An 18135-nucleotide genomic window follows, 5' to 3' on the forward strand; every position below is an offset into this window, starting at 1 on the left:
TGCCTGGCTCCTATGTGAGCTCTGGCCAGCAGTGACCCCACTCTCCCCAGCACCGGTTGCAGTGGCCCTGGGAGCAGGCAACACTAGCCGCCTGCACCAGGGCATGGTGCAGCCCAGGAGCAGAGGTGAGTGGGGACAGGTGGAGCATGGTGCAGCCCAGCGGCTGCAGGCAGCTGATGCCGGCCACTCCTAGGGCTGCTGCAGCTGGGGCTGGGGTGACTGCTGCTTTTTTCCCTCTGCTTTGCTGCACTGTGCAACTCCAGGAGTGGCACCCCTCCCCCCGCCTCTTCCCTAGTCCCAGCCTCACTCCCTCCCTCTCTCCCTCCCTCACCACCATGGGAACCTATCCCTGTTTTTGACATGATAAAGTGGGTTTGCTTTATGCAAATTCAATTTATGCACCATTCTCTGGGAATGCATGTACAGTATAAATCGAGGGCAACCTCTGTGTGTGTGTGTGTGTGTGTGTGTGTGTGTGTGTGTGTGTGTCTAGCATCTAGCTTAAAGTTTCAATCACACACCTTAAACCACATTAAGAAACTGTGCACCTATTACAATAAATCCCCCCCTTCCCTGCACCACTGCTCATCTCTCCATGTGGGGCACATGGTGCTTATGAAGGCAGCATTGCTACCAGTGCTTCTGTCCACCTTGCCACCTTCTTCTCCCAGGCCCTCCTTCCACTTAGCTCAGGGTCAAACTGCACCACAAGGATCCTGGCCCCCTCGCAGAGGACCAAGACTCACAGAGACTCCAGGTCCCTGAGCTCACCCACAGCCAGGCAAGCTCACACTGAGCTTTGCCACTGCTGCCACTTCATAAACCCATGTGTGCCACAGGGCTGCTTCTACAGAGCACTTATTCTGGCTCAGGATGTTCAGGTCATCCATGTAGGCCAGGACCCCGGTCTCTTCCTTGCTTTCTCCGGGGATCTGGACTCCATGCATCCCAGGGTCCTGACTGATGTGCTGGGCCAGGGGTACAATGGCACAGATGAACAGGATCAGGGAGAGCAGGCAGCCCTGACAGACCCCTCAGTCTATTGTGTCTGTGTGCTCAAGAACCTATTCACCAGCACCTCACTGCTTACATCCATGTACAGTGTCCTTTTCCAGCCGGTGAAGGTCAGAGGGACGCCCATTCACTTCAGCATCTCAAAGTAAAACCAGTGTGACGCTCTGTCGTAGGCCTTTTCCAGGTCCAGGTCCAGCACTGCCAGCTTCTGCCTTCTGTCCCGTTCCAGCTGGAGCACATCCCTCAGTTGCAGCAGGGCCTCATGGATCTGCATCCTGGTACCACACATGACTGGCCCTCATGGATGATGGAGCCTAGGATAGATTTAAACTGCTCAGGCAAGACTTTGGCCAGCAGCTTATAGTCAAAGTTCAGGAGGGTAATGGACTTCCAGTCCCTCAGCTCTTCCCTGAGACCCTTGTGCAAGAGGGTCACGAGGCCCCAGTCCATCACAGCACCCAGCTGGCCCTCCTGCAGGTGCTCTCGAAAGAGCTCCAGCAGGTCGGGGGCCACTAGGTCCCAAAATGCCACACAGAACTCCTTGGGCAGGCTGTCCCACCCAGGAGTCTCACCATTGCCAGGACACAAAACCTTCATAACGTCTCCCTTCACTTCTGGTGGGCTTCCTGCCGTGCCCTAGCCTGGCTGTCCCACATTTCTGGCACACGAGCCAATCTATAGCACGCAGACCCTGGGGGGATGGAGAAGATGAAACCAATTGCACCCGGCAAAGGGACACTTGGCAAAGGCTGTGCAAAGCCACTCCGAGAGGGGGAGCGGTCTGGGATAACGAACACGACGGTGACACCACCGGACCTCGAGACAGTGACGATGATGGCAGCAGCGTCAGCAGCAGCGACAGCAACAAGGACAGGGAACGAGCAGAGAATGTGAACCCCAACCGCGTGGCGAGGACTAAGAGACTGTTAGGGAAAGGACTGCGGAGGGGTGCGCTGGTGCGTGTATTGTAAGGGGCGCGCAGGCAATCAATGAATGTTAAGGTGGTGAACACAAGGTCATGTGGGATGCTGTAAATGTGTATAGTTCATAAAACCAAAACACAACGGCAGCCCCGGGAAGGACCAGGCTGCAGCAGGCCTCAGCATCCCCCGTCCGCATCCCCGCTGTCACCGCAAGGGCGAGCGGGACCGGGGCTTGCGTCCACTCGGCCGGGCCGGGGGCTGCGGTGCCCGGGGCCGCCCGACGCGGGCTTTCCCCGCACCCCAGCCTGCCTCCCCGGCCCCGCCTCCCCGCTCCCGGCGCTGCGCTGCGCTGCGCGGGGGGGTGCGGGCGCCGCTTCCCTTCCCTTCCCTTCCGGAGCAGCGCGGACTGCGGCCCTGGGCTGCGGCTGCGGCTCCGGCCCCGCCCGAGCCCGAGCGCGTCCCGGGGCGGGCAGCGGGGGCGTGCGGGGCGCCGGGCGCCGGGAGCTCCGGGCGGCGCCGGGGCAGGGGTGCGGCCACGTGCGCTCCGGCCGGGCGCGCTGCGAGCCGCGGGCGGCGGCAGGACGGGCCGGGCCGGGGGCGGGGCAGTGCCTGTTGAGCTGGGCCACCACCTGTGCCCCCCGACTGGCACCAGCACGGCCCAGGGCCCCCCGGCGGGCAGGAGCACCGGGCACGACCTCCCCAGCACAGACCCTTCAGGCACCAACTCCTGCAGTTTGGAAGGGAAGGTGCAGATACCCCCCCTCGCATGGCAGGGGTGGTGGGCAGGGTGCCGGCGCTTCCCTCCCAGGAGGGCGAGGGGCCGCGGGGGTTGCAGCCGCCTGCGGGAGCTGTGCCAGCGCTGGCTGGAGCCCCAGCGCCGCAGCAAGGAGCACATCCTGGAGCTGGCGGTGCTGGGGCAGTTCCTGGCCATCCTGCCCCGGGAGATGCAGAGCTGGGAGCAGGCATGCAGCGGGAGCCCTGCGCCGAGGCAGTGGTCCTGGCTGAGGGGTTTCGTGTGGGGCGAGCGGAGGAGGAGAAGCTCCAGGCACTGTCCCCATCTCCATGTGTCTGGGGATGCTCCCTCCCCCGGCTCTCTCCCAGTCCCTGGGCACTGTAACACATTTGCCTTGTCCCCAGGTCCCCATTCGTGTAAAGGTTGAGGAAATGTCATTGGACAAGATGGTGCCCACTGGGGCATTATGGGAACATCTCAAATCCTGCCTGGCACGGCCACAGCCCTTGAAGGAGGCAGGACAGGATGAAACCGCTGAGCCTCAGGACGAGCCCCTTTGGGTCCCCAGGAAGGAGCTTCTGCCCCAGCAGGACCCAGGTAAAGCACAGGATGCAGGGCAGGGCCTGGGTCTGGGGGCCGGAGTGGCTGTCCTGCATTAGGGGCGAGAGGCTCAAATCTCTGTCCCTGAGAGGCCGTGAGAGGCCACAGCATTTATGACCACGTGGCTGGGGTGGGACAGGGCTCTGACCTGCGTGGCTGGGCAGCACCAGGCTGAGGGCCCCGAGCTTTCTCACTGCATGTGTGCAGCACCCAGCAGAAAGATCCCTGACCTTGGGTGATCCCCGTGGTGCTGCAGTGGTCACATCAATGGTGTAATGGGTGTCCTAACAATTGGGGGTCTGCTCAGCCCTTTTTCATGCCCCGGTGACCCTCTGTGCCCAAAACAGGGCTGGTGCAGGTGTCGGGGACATGAGTTTGCCCAGTGAGGTTTGGCTGGTACACTTAGCCCAGGCCTGTGTTCTGCTGCAGATTGCCTGAAACCAGAGGAGACCTGGGAGTGGTCAGCTCATGAAGGCTCCTCAGGCTGGTGCCCCAGAGCAGGCCCTTGTCCAGGAGCAGGTAAGGAGCCATGTTTGCACCTTTTCTAGTAGCAGGAGGCACCATCCATCAAAGGAAAATCTCTTTCCCAGAACATTTTGATGGGGTCAGTGCTCCAAGAGGCCGGGTTTTTGCATTCTCCTGGTGCTCTGGAAGTCTTTCACACACCTTGGAGCAGACAGACCTTGTATTTGCCTTCCCCCTCCCTTTAGGCCTCTGGCTCCCTTATTCCCAAGCAGGTACAGGTGAACAGCAGGGTTTTCCCCGTGCTGGCAGCACCCGGGCTAACTTGTGCATTCTCTTCCCCACTCAGCAGGTTCAGGGACCCCGAGCAGAGCTGAGGAGGAGCTTTGTGCTGATGGGCCTGGAAACCTGGAACTACAGGGGACTCCCCCAGGGAGACTAGGGGAAGGGGGCTCCCTGACACCTGATCCAGGCCGACTGCACATGGGACCTCCAAAGCAGGAGGTGAGCGGGTCCCCAGCTTCAGTCAGGGTTGGGACTGCAGCTCAGGCAGAGACCACACCGAGTCGGTGGCATGGGGAAAATTTAGTGAATGGAGAGAGCTGAACAGTGACAAGAGGACGCTGCTGGTGACAGAGGCTGCAACCGCACCAAGCTGGCATTAGCTGGAGCTGGCTCCCCAGTGCAGGTAGCCAGGGGTGCTGACACTAGAAGGCTGGGTCAGGATCCGTGGAGCCAGAGCTCCCTCCTCTGGAAACACTCCTTAGGGTGCTTCTGAGGAGTGCTCAGACAGAAGCTTTAAAGACTGGAAGAACCAAGGAAGAGCCCCTCTGGGGAATGAATGATACCCAGCCAGCACCAGGGAGCACAGGGCAGTGGTCTCTACAGCTGACCCCAGCAAGTTCCCCTGAACATGGCTAGGATGATGGAGGATAGAGGGTCATTTCAACTCATGCCTCTGCTGGAGAATTCCTGCTGGCAGTGACAGCAGCTGCATGGGCAGGCAGTTTAGTAGGAGTGAGCAGCACACCTGGCTGCTAGACATCTCTGTTAGTCAGAAGCGAGACAGAAGGAAGGATGGATTTGCACCTTACAAACTAACTGAATCAGAGATGCATAGAATAGGATGTTGTGAGCCCAACTCATTTCATGAGACAGTGAGAGGATTTGCAAAGGACAGAATCAGATAGAGAGAGTGTTTTGTATGCTAAAGAGGGGAAAGGACATGGGGAAGGGAGAAAGGTTGGAGCGGGAACAGTGCTGGTAAAGGGAAACAAGTAAAGAACTTAACTAAGAATAGAAGAGACGGAGGCATGTGAACCTTAGACGCTATAATCGATATTATTTTGCTCAGTGATGATGTCCTGTATATTGAGGAGAGAGTGCTTTCTCCATCTGGGTCCATTGCATAGCCCAGTGCGGTAGTGAGAATGGGTGTTAGGTTGCCTGTGGCTTGAAAGACATTGTTTGAGTTTAGGGGGCTGCCTGTAAAGCAGGACAGGTTTGTCCAGCGTAGCTACATTGAGAAAGCCCTCCTTTTCCAGGAGGGGGTGGCAGTCGTTACTGATGTGTCCAGGGTTTTCAAGCTAGGGGCTGTAGGAGACAGGCAGTGGAGTCTGTGTTCTTCTCCTCTGGTTGGTACTGTAGCAGGGTGGAGCACGGTCTGAGTCTGGCTTTGCTGCTTGCAGTGACCAGACTTTTGGGGTTTTATTGTAATTGTAGCAACCCCTGCTCCAGATCCATCAGGTGTGCATCCTGGTGGGTGGGAGCCATTGAAGGAGATAAAGTTGTAATCTCGAGTTTGGCTGTGGATGATGGATCTAGTGGTTTGCTCAGGGTGAAAGCTAGCTGTAGTAGTGGGTGGGTTTCGAACACAATGTTGCCATTTCAAACATTCACCATTTTGTTTAGGAAATGAATTTGCTGAGTGGACCATTGCAGAGTTAATTTGATGGAGAGTTGGAGATTGTTAAACTCCTGTGGAGATTTCTTTAGGGTTTCTATCCCACCTGTCTGTATGTTGATACCGCCCTTCATGTACCTTAGATACATGAAGGGGATGAGAGGCAGCTAGGGTGGAAACGGACTATAGGTCTGTCATGCATATATTGACATATTGTGGGGATCGTGTGTGTGCCTGTGGCATTGCCATTTGTAAGTATGTAGAGGGAGTCTCCATTTCTGCAGTAGTTGTGTATAAAGATAAAGGAAGCCCACGTGTACACAACCTCTTAAGAAAGTCAAATGAATACCAGTCCCAGTCCCCTTATACCAGTCTTATACTAGTCACTGCCATGAAACCAGCTTCCCCGGGGAGACTTAAGGGCCTATGCACCTACGCTACCTTCTGCCAAGAAAAAGTAGCTTCAGTATCTCCCACAGTGAGATGGGCTGAAGCAGACATATTAACTCCTGGGTCCACAGAGCTATGTCCACACGACATGTCAGCTGAATAACTGGGAATTTAGCATCCCTAAATAACATAGCTAAGACCCAAATCTTTGTATCGCAGAGTAAGTACAGATCAGGGCTGTGGGGGCTGGAGGCAGGCAAAAGAGATGATGCTGATAGTGTAATGCTTGTGACTGCAGCTCCGGGAGGCCTTTGAAGACGTGGCAGTGTATTTCACGCGGAAGGAGTGGGAGCTGCTGGGAGATGAGGACAAGGAGCTTTACCGGAACCAGATGCTGAAGAATTACCAAGCCCTCGTTTCCCTGGGTAAAGCTCTGTTCACTGCTTCTTCCTGAAAATGTGAGCTCTGAATTTGATCGTTGTCTTCCTGTTTCTCAACAGTCTGATCTTCCTGGACTTCTGGGTAGCAGTTTAAATCCTCTTCCTTCCCATTTGCTCTGTCAGTGATGAGGCCTTTCTCGCATTTCTTTATTATATATCCTACTTCATTTAATCCGGCCACCCTCACCTGAGTCTTCCTCATCCATTTAACTCCTGGTGCTTCCATATTCAGTGGGTTCATGGTAAGATGATCCTTTTGCTTCCCAGCATGTTCCTATCTTCTCCAATTCATTGGACATACAAATTCTCTAACCACGGCATTTTCCAAGAATTCCTTGGAGAATTATTCTGATTTCCTCCCACTCTTGCCTAGTGTATCCTATGCAAACACATCTAGCAACTCTAGGATGCTAAGTTTAGTGCTATCTAAATCCTTTCTCTTCTCCCTTGGTTACCATCTAGCAGAAATTCATGGAAGTCTTATCAGTTTCTGCTGTTACAACACATGAACTAAGCATTTTCTCAGCTCCTTCTCTAGGGGGTCAATCCTGGGCCCTGCATCGCAGCATTAGGTAGCAGAGGGGCTGGGTGGGGTGCGAGTCTGAAGAACTGACAAACCATTGGGCTAGGCAGCAGGCAGCCCCTGCACTTTAGCACCCTCATGCCCCAGCTAGACCCTGTCCTATTGGCATGTGCATTTTAGTGGAGTTACTTACCCTGCCCTAAGATAATACTGTCAGGGATAGTGCTAATATCTTATGGCAGTTAATTTACTGTGGAGCTAATTAGTTAACTCTTCACTCAAACCTGCCACGTCTTGATGTTCTTAGTACAGTTTGGAAGGGAGGCTGCCCCAGGGCCCTAGAGGGTCTCCACACTGGTCTCTTGCCAGCAGATCCCCTTAGACCCCATTGAATTCCTTGAATTTAGTTTGCCCCCTTAGCCCACATAAGTCCCCCAGGACACCTTTTGCCTTATGAGCTAATCACGACCTCTGAACTTCCCTTAGAGATGTGCCCGTGCCTCAAAGGTGTTACTGACTCTCAGTTAGGTGTGGCACTTTGTCCTCGAGCCAATATCCAACCATTCCAGGCCTCCGCACACCTGTCAGGGCCTCGGCCTTCACACACTCTGCTTCTTCCTCTGGTTGGCCCCTTGCAGCCTAGGCCCACTGTGCTGGATCCAGCTACTCGGTTCCAACCCTAACAAGTCAGTCTCTTGGGCTTCTGCCACTTGCCTCTCGCTCTGGGGCCCTGGCCCCAACGTTTGTCCCTCGCAGGCTGCAGGTTTATGACCTTGGTTCTTGCCTCTTTCAGTCTGTGGTTGCCCCCCTCTGGGCTACGGGCCCCTCGCCCTGGTCCTCACCCCACTTGGGTTGTGCTTTTGCACCTGATGAGCACGGTGCTCCAGTCTCTGTCTCCTCTAGTCTTATTGTGCCTGGCAGGAACCTCTTGTGTCTCTTGGGTCCCAGCCCCGGGCAGGCTTCTCCTAAACACTTGTGCGCCAATCGGGCAACAGTGGGCCCTCCTAATTTCCCCTTACTAGTCCTAAACCCAGTGCAAACCACAACACAATACACAAGCCCTCTGGCTGCAACAGAATATTGTCCCTATGCTGGGTCTGAACATAAAAATCCACTCCCTTCCTGAACCAGCACACTGCCCCCCATAATAGGCCTTACATCCCTGTAGGCTGGAGACATCTAGTTTGCAAGACTCAGGCCTCTCCTGTCAGCCAGGCAGTCCCCTGTAGCCTCCCTGTCCTGGAGCTCCTTCTCCTGCAGCTTGCAGAGCCATAGTGCCTGCCCTAGCTCAGGCCCCAGCTCATAGCTCTCTCAGGATCTGCCCATTTCTGGGCAGGTGGCTTCCTAGCCCTGGCCCAGCTGTCTCTCACTCCTCCTAATGGGCTGCCTGTTGCTGCCCTGACTCCTGTCTTTATGGCTTTATTGCTTCAATAGTCTTTATCCTATCATACTAGTTTGGCTGCCCATTCCCTTGCCAGCCACCTTTATTAGGCTGCCTGAGTGCTGTTAACTGCTGTTCTCCCTCTGAGAGCAAGCGGAGCCATAGACTCCCTATTACGCTGTCCCTCCACCACCTGGGTATCAAGGACTATCGCCTATTGAAGGTTTTTCCTTCCAATCCCCAAATCCCGTATGATTCTTTTCCATCCTGTACTTAGTCACAAACGCTCTTTAACTACTGCCCCAAACAGGGTTTCAAGGTCTCACACCTGACTTAGTCCACTGCATCAAGCAGGGATCTGTGGAGCTCTGGGTTTCTGAGGATGAGGACCATGGGAAAAGCTCAAGGTATGAAGACATCTTGGCAGGTGAGTTGTTGTGGTCCCCTCCACCTGACTCCACTCTCCATAACACCCCCTGCCAGGGCATGATATGATTTGTGGTCACCCATGGAAATTAGCATGTTTGGCTGAAGCTCTGTGTAGCCATTTTTGTTGGACAGGAGGCAGGCTGGGCTCTCCCTGTTTTTCTCTGGTAAGGTAATCCCAGGAAGTGTTTAATCAAGGTCTCAGGCTGCATGAAATGGGTCCATGGGTGGGTGGGATTCACAAGCTTGTGTGTTGGGTGGGGGAACTATGCACCTTATGGTTTGCACCAGAATCTCCCTCTGTCATTTTTGGGGTCCTGAGTGTCAGAAACCCTCAGTCTCAGCATGGAGTCCACGTGCGGGTTGGTGCCCAGTAGGGCTGTGAGAAACGGCTCTGTTCCATTTCGGATTCAGCCATTTTGGAGGGACGGTGATTCAATTCGGTGTTTCAGATCACTGCCCCAATTCAATTCGGCCAAATCTGTTTCAGAGATTGCCCAGCTCTCTGATCACCCAGCCTGCAGTGGCAGCCTGCTGAAACCTCGCACGCAGATCCGGAGGCCCCACTCCGCCAGGCATACCTGGGGAAATGATCAGAGAGCTGGGGGAAGCAACCAGGGAGCTGGGCAATTGAACCAGGAGCTAGATGTCAATATTGGAGTATGCCTTGCCCCCCCCCTCCCCCCTTCCACCTCCCTCAACTTTGTTTTTGTTTCCCTGCAAGCCCAGCTCTGAAACGCCGAAATTCTCTGAAACATTTCCAAAACGTTTCAGAGCCATCCAATTCATTTCGGAGCTGTTTCACAGCTTTCCATTTAGATTCAGGTTTGGTATTTCCGGTGCCAGGACAGCCCGAAACACCTCCGAAATGAAACAGCTGCCAAAACTTTGCACAGCCTTAGTGCCCAGGCCTTTCTCCTGTTACAGACTCCTATGAGTTGCAGAACACATGGGAAAGCTCCACGGGCTCATTGCCTGCATCAGCCCCTTCCCTGGAAGCAGGTAGGGAGCAACGCCCTGCTCCCTCTAGAAGGGAGAGCCCCAGCTCTAAATCCTCCCCTCCCAGACCATTTCTTGGAGGAATGAGGGATTCAATATTTTGGCTTGTTCTAACAAGCAGAAACAGCGCTTCTCTGTGGCCCCAAAGCATCTAGTCCTATGTGAGGGCATGCTCACCAAACATTCATGTCCACTGTCAACTTCCTGATCTCCACCGTAAGGCTGTTCACACTTGTCCCTGGATGCTGCTCTCAGGATAGCCAGACATCAAGTGTGAGCACTGGAGATCAGCCCTGAAAAGCCTCACTAATGCACTTTGGATACTGGAGCAGATCGGCCCAGTCAGGTGGAGTCCTCGGCATCTCCTCCGGCACCCGTCAGTGCTGTGGGATAGAGCAGCCCTTCGAGAGCCTCATTCTTCCTTTAAGCAGATGTTTCTGATCTCATGCTCAGCCTCTTAGTGCATGTAGTCATTCAGGTACTGTCTTAATGCACATCCCCCATGCACTTCTCCCACAAGGGTCCGAAGTGAAGGGGCTCAGAGCAGCGACGCAAGTCCTGAGAAACTGGCTCTGAAATGCACCAAGTTGCAGAACATTAGGATGGCACATGGACTGCCCCCACCCCTGCCATCCCCAGCACTTGGGGTGATACAAAGAAGAGCTTATTTTCTTAAGTAACTACAGGCACCAAGCTCCAGCCATAATCTGAGGTCCAGCACAGATACCAGTAGTTTATGCTCTTAGTTGTGCCCTGACACAAAATCTAGAGGTTTTATTTCCCCCCCACCCAGGAGCTGCCTTGATGCTGAGCAGAGCTGAAGAGCAACCTCCAGACAAAGGGCCTGCAGAACTGGAACCACCACAGACTTCCCCAAGTACATCAGGAGGGAGGGACCCTCCAAGTCCTGAAGAGGACTGTTTGCATAAGAGGCCTGGCAGGTCCCAAAATCTGATGGAGAATGTGTTGTTCAACAAGGTACAGACTCCTGATATGTGTGAGAGTAGAGTGGAGGTGAAGCCTGGTAAGAGCCAGGGTTACAGGGAAGAATTTGAGAAACTGAGAGAGAGGAAAGGCTCCAAGGGAAAGATTCACCAGAAAGAGAGACTTCATTTAAACTCCGCCAACAGGGCGGGCCTTATTAGGAAGCAGGACTTCACAACCAAGCCCATGGAGATGGCCCAACCAACCTCTGAGTGCAGGGAATCCTTCAGTTGCCCATCGCAGCACCAGCACATCCATGCAGAGAGGAAGACCACCCAGTGCACGAAGTGCAGGAAGAGTTTCACCAACAGGCGAGAACTGTCCTGTCACCATCTCATCTGCACAGGGAAGAAGACACCTGCGTGCTCTGCACATGGGAAGCACTCCACCCAGTCTTCCAGCCTAGTCCACCCACAGCGCATCCACACACGGGAGAAACCATATCAGTGCCCTGAGTGTGGGAAGAGCTTTGCCCTTTCCTCCGACCTCGTCCGGCACCAGCGCATCCACACAGGGGAGAAGCCATATCAGTGCCAAGAGTGTGGGAAGAGCTTCACCCAAGCCTCCTACCTAGGCCAGCACAAGCTCATCCATGCAGGGGAAAAGCCACATCAGTGCCCAGAGTGTGGAAAGCGCTTCACCCTTTCCTCCCACCTGGCCCGGCACCAGCTCATCCACACAGGGGAGAAGCCACATCAGTGCCCTGTGTGTGGGAAGAGCTTCACCCTTTCTTCTGACCTGGTCCGACACCACCGCATCCACACAGGGGAGAAGCCATATCAGTGCCCTCAGTGTGGGAAGAGCTTCACTCGCTCCTCCTACCTAGGCCAGCACCAGCTACTCCATGCAGGGGAAAAGCCACATCAGTGCCCTGAGTGTGGGAAGAGCTTCACCCTTTCTTCTGACCTGGTCCGGCACCAACGCATGCACACAGGGGAGAAGCCATATCAGTGCCTTGAGTGTGGGAAGAGTTTCGCCCACTCCTCCAGCCTGATTAACCACCAGCCCATCCACACAGGGGAGAAGCCATATCAGTGCCAAGAGTGTGGGAAAAGGTTCAGCCTTTCCTCCTACCTGGTCCAGCACCAGCGCATCCACACAAGGGAGAAGCCATATCAGTGCCCAGAGTGTGGGAAGAGCTTCACCTTTTGCTCCCACCTGGTCCAGCACCAGCGCATCCACACAGGGGAAAAGCCACACCAGTGCCCTGAGTGTGGGAAGAGCTTTACCCGCTCCTCCTACCTAGCCCTGCACCAGCTCATCCACACAGGGGAAAAACCACATCAGTGCCCTGAGTGTGAAAAGAGCTTCACCTGCTCCTCCTACCTAGCCCTGCACCAGCGCATCCACACAGGAGAGAAGCCACATCAGTGCTCTGAGTGTGGGAAGAGCTTCACCCGCTCCTGCTACCTAGCCATTCACCAGCACGTCCACACAGGGGAGAAGAAACATCAATGCCCTGAGTGTGGGAAGGCCTTTGCCCGCTCCTCCCACTTGGCCCAACACCAGCGCATCCATATGAGGGACAAGCCACATAGGTGCTCAGAGTGTGGGCAAAGCTTCACTTGCTCCTCCCTCCTGGCTAAGCACCAGTGTATCCATACACAGGAGCATCCATAGTGCTGCCAGCACTGCAGGAAGGGTTTGGGGATGCCTACGTGCCCAGCACCCACCAGTGGATGCATTCGGGCAAGCAGCAGCATCCTGGGAAGAGTGCAGAAAGAGTTCACCCTGCCCTCAGCCCATGTCGTGCACCTAGGGTGGCCATCATAGAGGACATTCCATCTTGCTGCTTCTCTGTCCTCCCTCCTCTATTGATATGAAACCCGACGCCTTTATGTCCTCTATTTTTCTCTTGAAGAGAAAAATAGAGGACATAGAGATGTTGGATTTCATATCAGTAGAGGACAGGATGACCAAGAGGTTCTCTCCCAAGTCAACTGGATCCAGAATACACTCAGGGACTGGACTGTCATCCATGATGGCCACCCTAAGTGCACCGCAGAACCCAAAGGACCTAAAGGTTGGAGTGCAAAGTTTGACAGGTAGAAGAGACTAGGAAAGGCTAGGAAGAAATACCTTATGATCCTAGCAGGGTGTGGAGCCTGGGATAAATCAGCCTGTCTGGAACCCTGCCGCCGCGCACCCCGGATGCAGAATAGCTGGCGGTGGATTCGGTGGGCGGGGGCCTTGCCAAGTGGCTGAACACGAAGCCTCCGGCAGCAGCAGTGCTGAGTCACCTTGGCTACTCTGCCTGGCTCTGCAGGGCTCCCCAAAGTGCAGGGCCCAGGGCAGTTGCTCCAATTAGGCCCCCTTCCCCGCCCAAACACCAGCCCTGCCTATCATTCTCTGGAAGCAGTCAGTGCTCCTGGCGTAGAAGTGTCCTCACAGTAGGGTTCTCTCCCAAGTCAACTGGCTCTAGATGGCACTCAGGGACTGTCTTGTGCATCCTCCAAGCTTTTTCCCCTTGCTGATCCCAGGGTCCTTCTACATGAGGATCCTGAGTTGCAGGAATAAGGATATTAATGGCTGGCAAAAGAGTCCCTGATCTTCTCCCTGACTTTGCCTTTCCTCACCACCGCATAACCGCTTTCTCCGACCTGCTCATGCCTACTGGGTGTCTACAAACTGCTGTTGCTGCTGCTTCACCACCTGAGCCCAGTTCAGCAGGGTTTGCTTTGCAGCCTCTCTCCAGAACTCTGCACCGCCAGGTGCCAGCAGCTCCCCTGCCCTCCTTCCCATCATCCCATTCTTTATAGTGGTTTTCTTGCTAATAAAGCCCCAGAAATGAACATATGATCCCTGTGGTCTGTCTCCATGTTCTTCTCAGAGCTGTGAAGTCGAAACAGGCCAGGTGCCAGAGCCTTTTCCAGGGCAGATCTCTCTCGGATTCCCAAGTTCTTCCCCTTTTAGAGGATTCACCTCAATCCAGAGCTTGGTCCTAACACTCGGGAGCAGGAGTTGTTCATGCCCAAAGCATTGCTCCCAGGTAGTGCCATAAAGCAAAATCTCTGCTCTGGGGGCTACTGAAGGATCCCCTGCCCAAGAGTCGCTTTTCACGGTGAAATGGGGTAATGGGAGTGCAGGAGATGCAGCCTGTGCTGCTCCTGCCTCTCCTGTGGAAGTGCATGGAAAGTATGAGGCAAAGAAGAAATAGGGAAAAAACAAGAACAAGGCAGATGGGGAATAGATTAGGAGTTTGAGCAGGAAAAAAACAGAGGCAAAGGTGGTGAAGGAGACCCCAAAGCAGAGCCAGCAAAAGATTTTTGAGAAGTTCCTCTGGGCAGTGGCTGGAGGAAGGGGAGGAGGCGGAAGAGGAAAAGGAACAATGGATACCCTCAGACTACCCTGAGACTAGTGCCCTCGAGAGCAGGGAGAGGTGGGGCAGGCTCAGAAGAAGAAAGAGAGGAGGGATGGGAGGGCTCGCTGAAAGTGAAGTTGGAGAAGTGAAGGATTGGCAAACACCTGACAGGTGAAAGAGCGGTGAAATGTAGGGACAGGCAGAGAATCAGAGATGGGGTGGAAGAAGGGGAACCGACCTCTGTTCAGGCCCCACAACTGGAAAGTATAGGCCACAGGTCCAAGATGGCAACAAGACAGAGAATTTGGGAAAGAGAAGAAGAAAGAAGTAAGGGAAAACCCATGATGAGGGGTCCCTGTGCAAAACAGTGGGCACCGGTTACCTCGGTCATTGCATCAGCCAATGTCAGAGGTATTGCACGTGTGCAGGAATGGGGGCATTCTTAGCTCAAGTACAAATAGAAGTCATCTGCCTACAAAACTGATATATGAAGGGCAGTGTAGCAAGTGCCCATCTCAGGGGTGGATGTGACGTCCCCCATTCATCCCTCGCCCACATGGTCTTCTTCGGGTCCTCTCCCTTTTACTTGCCCACCATGCTTTGATGTTATTAATTTCTTATGAAAGGAAGGCTTCCTGAGGGCTTCCCAAGCCTTGTCTTACTCTTATGAACAGAGGTGCTCATGGTCAATACCTTAAGGGCTAATTCGTGCGCTCCATCCTCCCTAATACCCACTCACTAGCCTCACAGGTGCTTCCCTGACATAAGCCCTTCATGGACTATGGGCTCCCAACCCCATGCTCTGCCACCTGGCAGGCCCCAGGCAGTGCAGTAATCCAGCCCTCTACACTACCCCCAGGGCTCTGGACTTGCATGCCTAGTACCCCCTAGACACTGGACCTTCTCTGAAGTAGCTAGTCCTTTTTGGGTTCAAACTCTCTCTGTGGGTCTCAGACCTACCCCTGCCAAGGCCCCGCACTCCATTCTGTTGCCGCTGTATTTATGACCCAGATACCTTGTTCTTCCTGACCATGTCACTCTCAGTCACATTGCAGCTTCTGAGCTAGTAGGTCTACCAGAGAGATGATCCTCTCACTCTGACAAATCCAAGAGAAGGGTCACCATATTTCCAGGTCCAAAAATAGAGGACACCTGTCATGTAGGAGGTGTGGGGTTGGGGGGGGCAAGGGGAATATGACGGTGGGAGGGGGCAATCACATGCTGGTGCCCTGCCCATTCTGTTGCCCCTCACTGCCAAGCCACAGGCCCCGCCAACCCTGCTTCTGTCCCTTACTCCCAACTCACTGACTCCTGCCAGATTCCCCAACATGCCAGATTTTGGCCCAGAGCTCCTGCTCAAGTCACTTGGTCACTGTATCACACATGGTGATCACTCTGGCCAATCCAGAACTCCATTGCACATGATGTCTACTCCCTATCATCTGGGATCTACATACTGTTCACGGTGCTCACATCAGACCAGCCACAGCAAGAACCACATGTGGAGCTGTCCTGGAGTGGGCACTGGGGTCTCTGAGGCACATGTGTGTTGATGGAGGGGGTTTGGTCCGTGAGCCTGATTTAGCCACGGGAGCATGGAAGTCCCACTCCACTTACCCGGCCTGCAGGCCTGGATGAGTTTGATGCCGTTCTTCATGTAGATCTACAAGGACTACGTATAAACATTTATTTCTCTTTACTTTTTTTTTTTTTTTAATGCCTGAGGATTATTTATAATTTTTCCTTTTCTAAAACCAAACTGATTACCAATAATTTTGGGGGTTCCCTTGCTTCTAATGTTGATATCTTTTCATCTTTTTTCAATGAATGCCTAAGTAAATTTGTGCTTCTGTGATGCACCGCCTTTTAGCTTGACCTCAAAGCATGAATTTGCTTTTAGTCACCATTTCTCTGAAATCTTTTTGTCCTGTCCAGGTTTCTGGGTTTAATGCAGTAACCACCATTCCCCTTCATCACCAGTGCTCTGGGAACTTTTCCACAGGTTGGTCATGTAACAGGGGTGGACAATTATTTGGGCCCACAAGCCACATAGGGAATTTTGTTGAGGTGTCGCGGGCTGGGTCAGTACACTGTGCCCCCATGCAACAACTCACCAAACCCCCCTGGGCATGTCTACATATGATGCTACATCACTGTAGCAATGCACTGCAGCAACATAGCACCAGCGGGCAAAAATTGCGATGCCACAGCGATGTCACTGTAGCTACATGCTCCCTCATTATAGCACACTGCTATGGAGATACAATGCTTAAAAATAACCACATGTGGTGTTCACGGCGCAGTACAGGCTGTTACTGCACCATCTTTTGGTTCTTCCAAAAGGAAGTACTAAATGATGGAGCAGTAGCAACAGTGCCACAGGGACATGTGTAGAAGCACCCTCTCTGTGGGATGGGGCCACAGGTGGGCTGGGAGCAGTGTTCAGGAACAGCAGCCAGTACATAAGTGAATATCCTGTTGGATGCCCACATGAAAGGTGCCTCTTGTCTTCTCCCCCTCTTGCCCCTTCTGGCCACACATTTCCCTGCTCTGTCTTCCTGATGTGGGGCCTTGAAAAATGGCTCTTCCTTGCTTTGAGCAGGGGTACCAAGTACCTTGTGGAAAAGAAAAGGCAGAGGAGGAGAGGGGCTTGCCTGGTAAGGATTTGAACCCAGGCCACTAGACCCTCAAGGAAGGGCAAGCCAATCCATTGGCTGACCCCAGGAGTGCTCTTTCTTGCCCTCTGCCTTAGGGTTGGGCCCAGCTCTTTCTCCATGCTGGGTGCTTGTCACCTGGGTGGAAAAGACTCCAGGGTTCAGAACAGGGACCAAACCTCCACTTATTGACAACTAGGATAACTCAAGGCATGGCGTGCAAGGCCTCAGCCGTGCTTTTGCAGTGGCAGAGTGGTCTAAGATGCCAGGCTCATGCGTAGGCTCTTCCTTTATTCAGGGTGTTCTCATTTCCCTCTGGAGAGATGGGTTCAAATGCCATTCCTGGTACTTGCTTCTGGCTGGCCATTTGCACTTCTGCATGGCAGACTCCTCCACCAAACTTAATAGCACCAGCATCTTTGCTGCTCACGTTCTGCGGGCTTGCCCCTCAAGAGACGCAGCTGCACTTCCTCCAGCCCTGTCTGGGCAGTGGGGTGGGACTCCCAGGGCAGCCTCCTCTTGTCCTTGAATCCTCCCCGCACTTGTGCTGAAGGTCTTGGTGGCAGGGAGCACCTGCAAGCCAAGTGCCAGAGCCCCTAGCAATTTGGCCACTGGCAAAAACCATTCTGGAATCTAAGCTGAAGAAGTGCTTGGGGCCAGAGGGGAACAAAGGGGGCAAGAGGGAATGCAAGCGCCAGCTTCAATGGACTGGTTTATTCATCAATTTTTTTAAGTGGGCTGGACTAGCATTTTTCTAAAATGCATGATTCCCTTCTTAGCTAAAGCCCATGGCCAGCAGTTAAGTTTGGGGGAGCAGGCTGGTTTATCTGCTCCATGATGCAGTTGGCATCTACAGAAGTCCCCCTGCCTAACGAAATCCAGTTGGTGCCCCTGCAGTCCCCAAACACTTTCTGTACTTGCATGGGGAAGGGTAGAGGGAGTAATGTTCTTCTTGTGGGAATCCACAGCAATCACTGACATGTATGGTTCATGGAAAAGCATATGAGACTGAACCCCCATGAAGTTAGTGGAAGAGTGATGAGCAGAGAGGAGGCTGGTAGCAGTCTATAAGGACCACAGGGCTTTTAAGGTCTTGGTCCATCAAATCCTGTCCCACAGCATCATGGGAAACCATAATCCCTTAACGGATCTAGCTCCAATTTAGAGTCCTGCTCCAAATGGAAGGCTATTCTAGATCCTTACCCTGGCGATACTTAGGAACTCTCTCTTGGTTTCCAGCCTAATGGTTATGAATCCCCCAGGTGCACGTGTGTCAACAGTAAATGTGGAATTTGGCAAGAATGCTTCTATCTGCACAAGTCAAGGTGAAATATCAGTCTCTCAATACGGACCAGGCATCTCCCCTGTGCTGAGGACTCTGCAATCCTCCCTTGTGTTAAAT

The 18135-nt window shown here is 53.7% G+C and overlaps 1 protein-coding gene across 1 annotated transcript; it reads left to right on the forward strand.

Moving 5' to 3' along the window:
• Nucleotides 1–2357: 2357 nt before the first annotated feature.
• LOC102574348 (zinc finger protein 69) lies at nt 2358–8769 on the forward strand. Its single transcript, XM_059718547.1, has 5 exons — nt 2358–3267; nt 3700–3789; nt 4082–4236; nt 6324–6483; nt 8680–8769. Exons 1-4 carry the CDS (start codon nt 3000–3002, stop codon nt 6477–6479), a joined length of 669 nt encoding a protein of 222 aa, XP_059574530.1. The 5' UTR covers nt 2358–2999; the 3' UTR covers nt 6480–6483; nt 8680–8769.
• The last annotated feature ends 9366 nt before the right edge of the window (nt 8770–18135 follow it).

This window comes from Alligator mississippiensis, chromosome 15 (genome assembly GCF_030867095.1).
Source record: "Alligator mississippiensis isolate rAllMis1 chromosome 15, rAllMis1, whole genome shotgun sequence".
NCBI lineage: Eukaryota > Metazoa > Chordata > Crocodylia > Alligatoridae > Alligator > Alligator mississippiensis.

Bases quoted from the DNA above. Each gene is read 5' to 3' on its own strand.
- LOC102574348 (XM_059718547.1), top strand. From the start codon at position 3,000: ATGTGTCTGGGGATGCTCCCTCCCCCGGCTCTCTCCCAGTCCCTGGGC. The intron at 3,790-4,081 runs GTAAGGAGCCAT...TTCCCCACTCAG, and splicing joins AGGCCCTTGTCCAGGAGCAG to CAGGTTCAGGGACCCCGAGC. The intron at 4,237-6,323 runs GTGAGCGGGTCC...TTGTGACTGCAG, and splicing joins TGGGACCTCCAAAGCAGGAG to CTCCGGGAGGCCTTTGAAGA.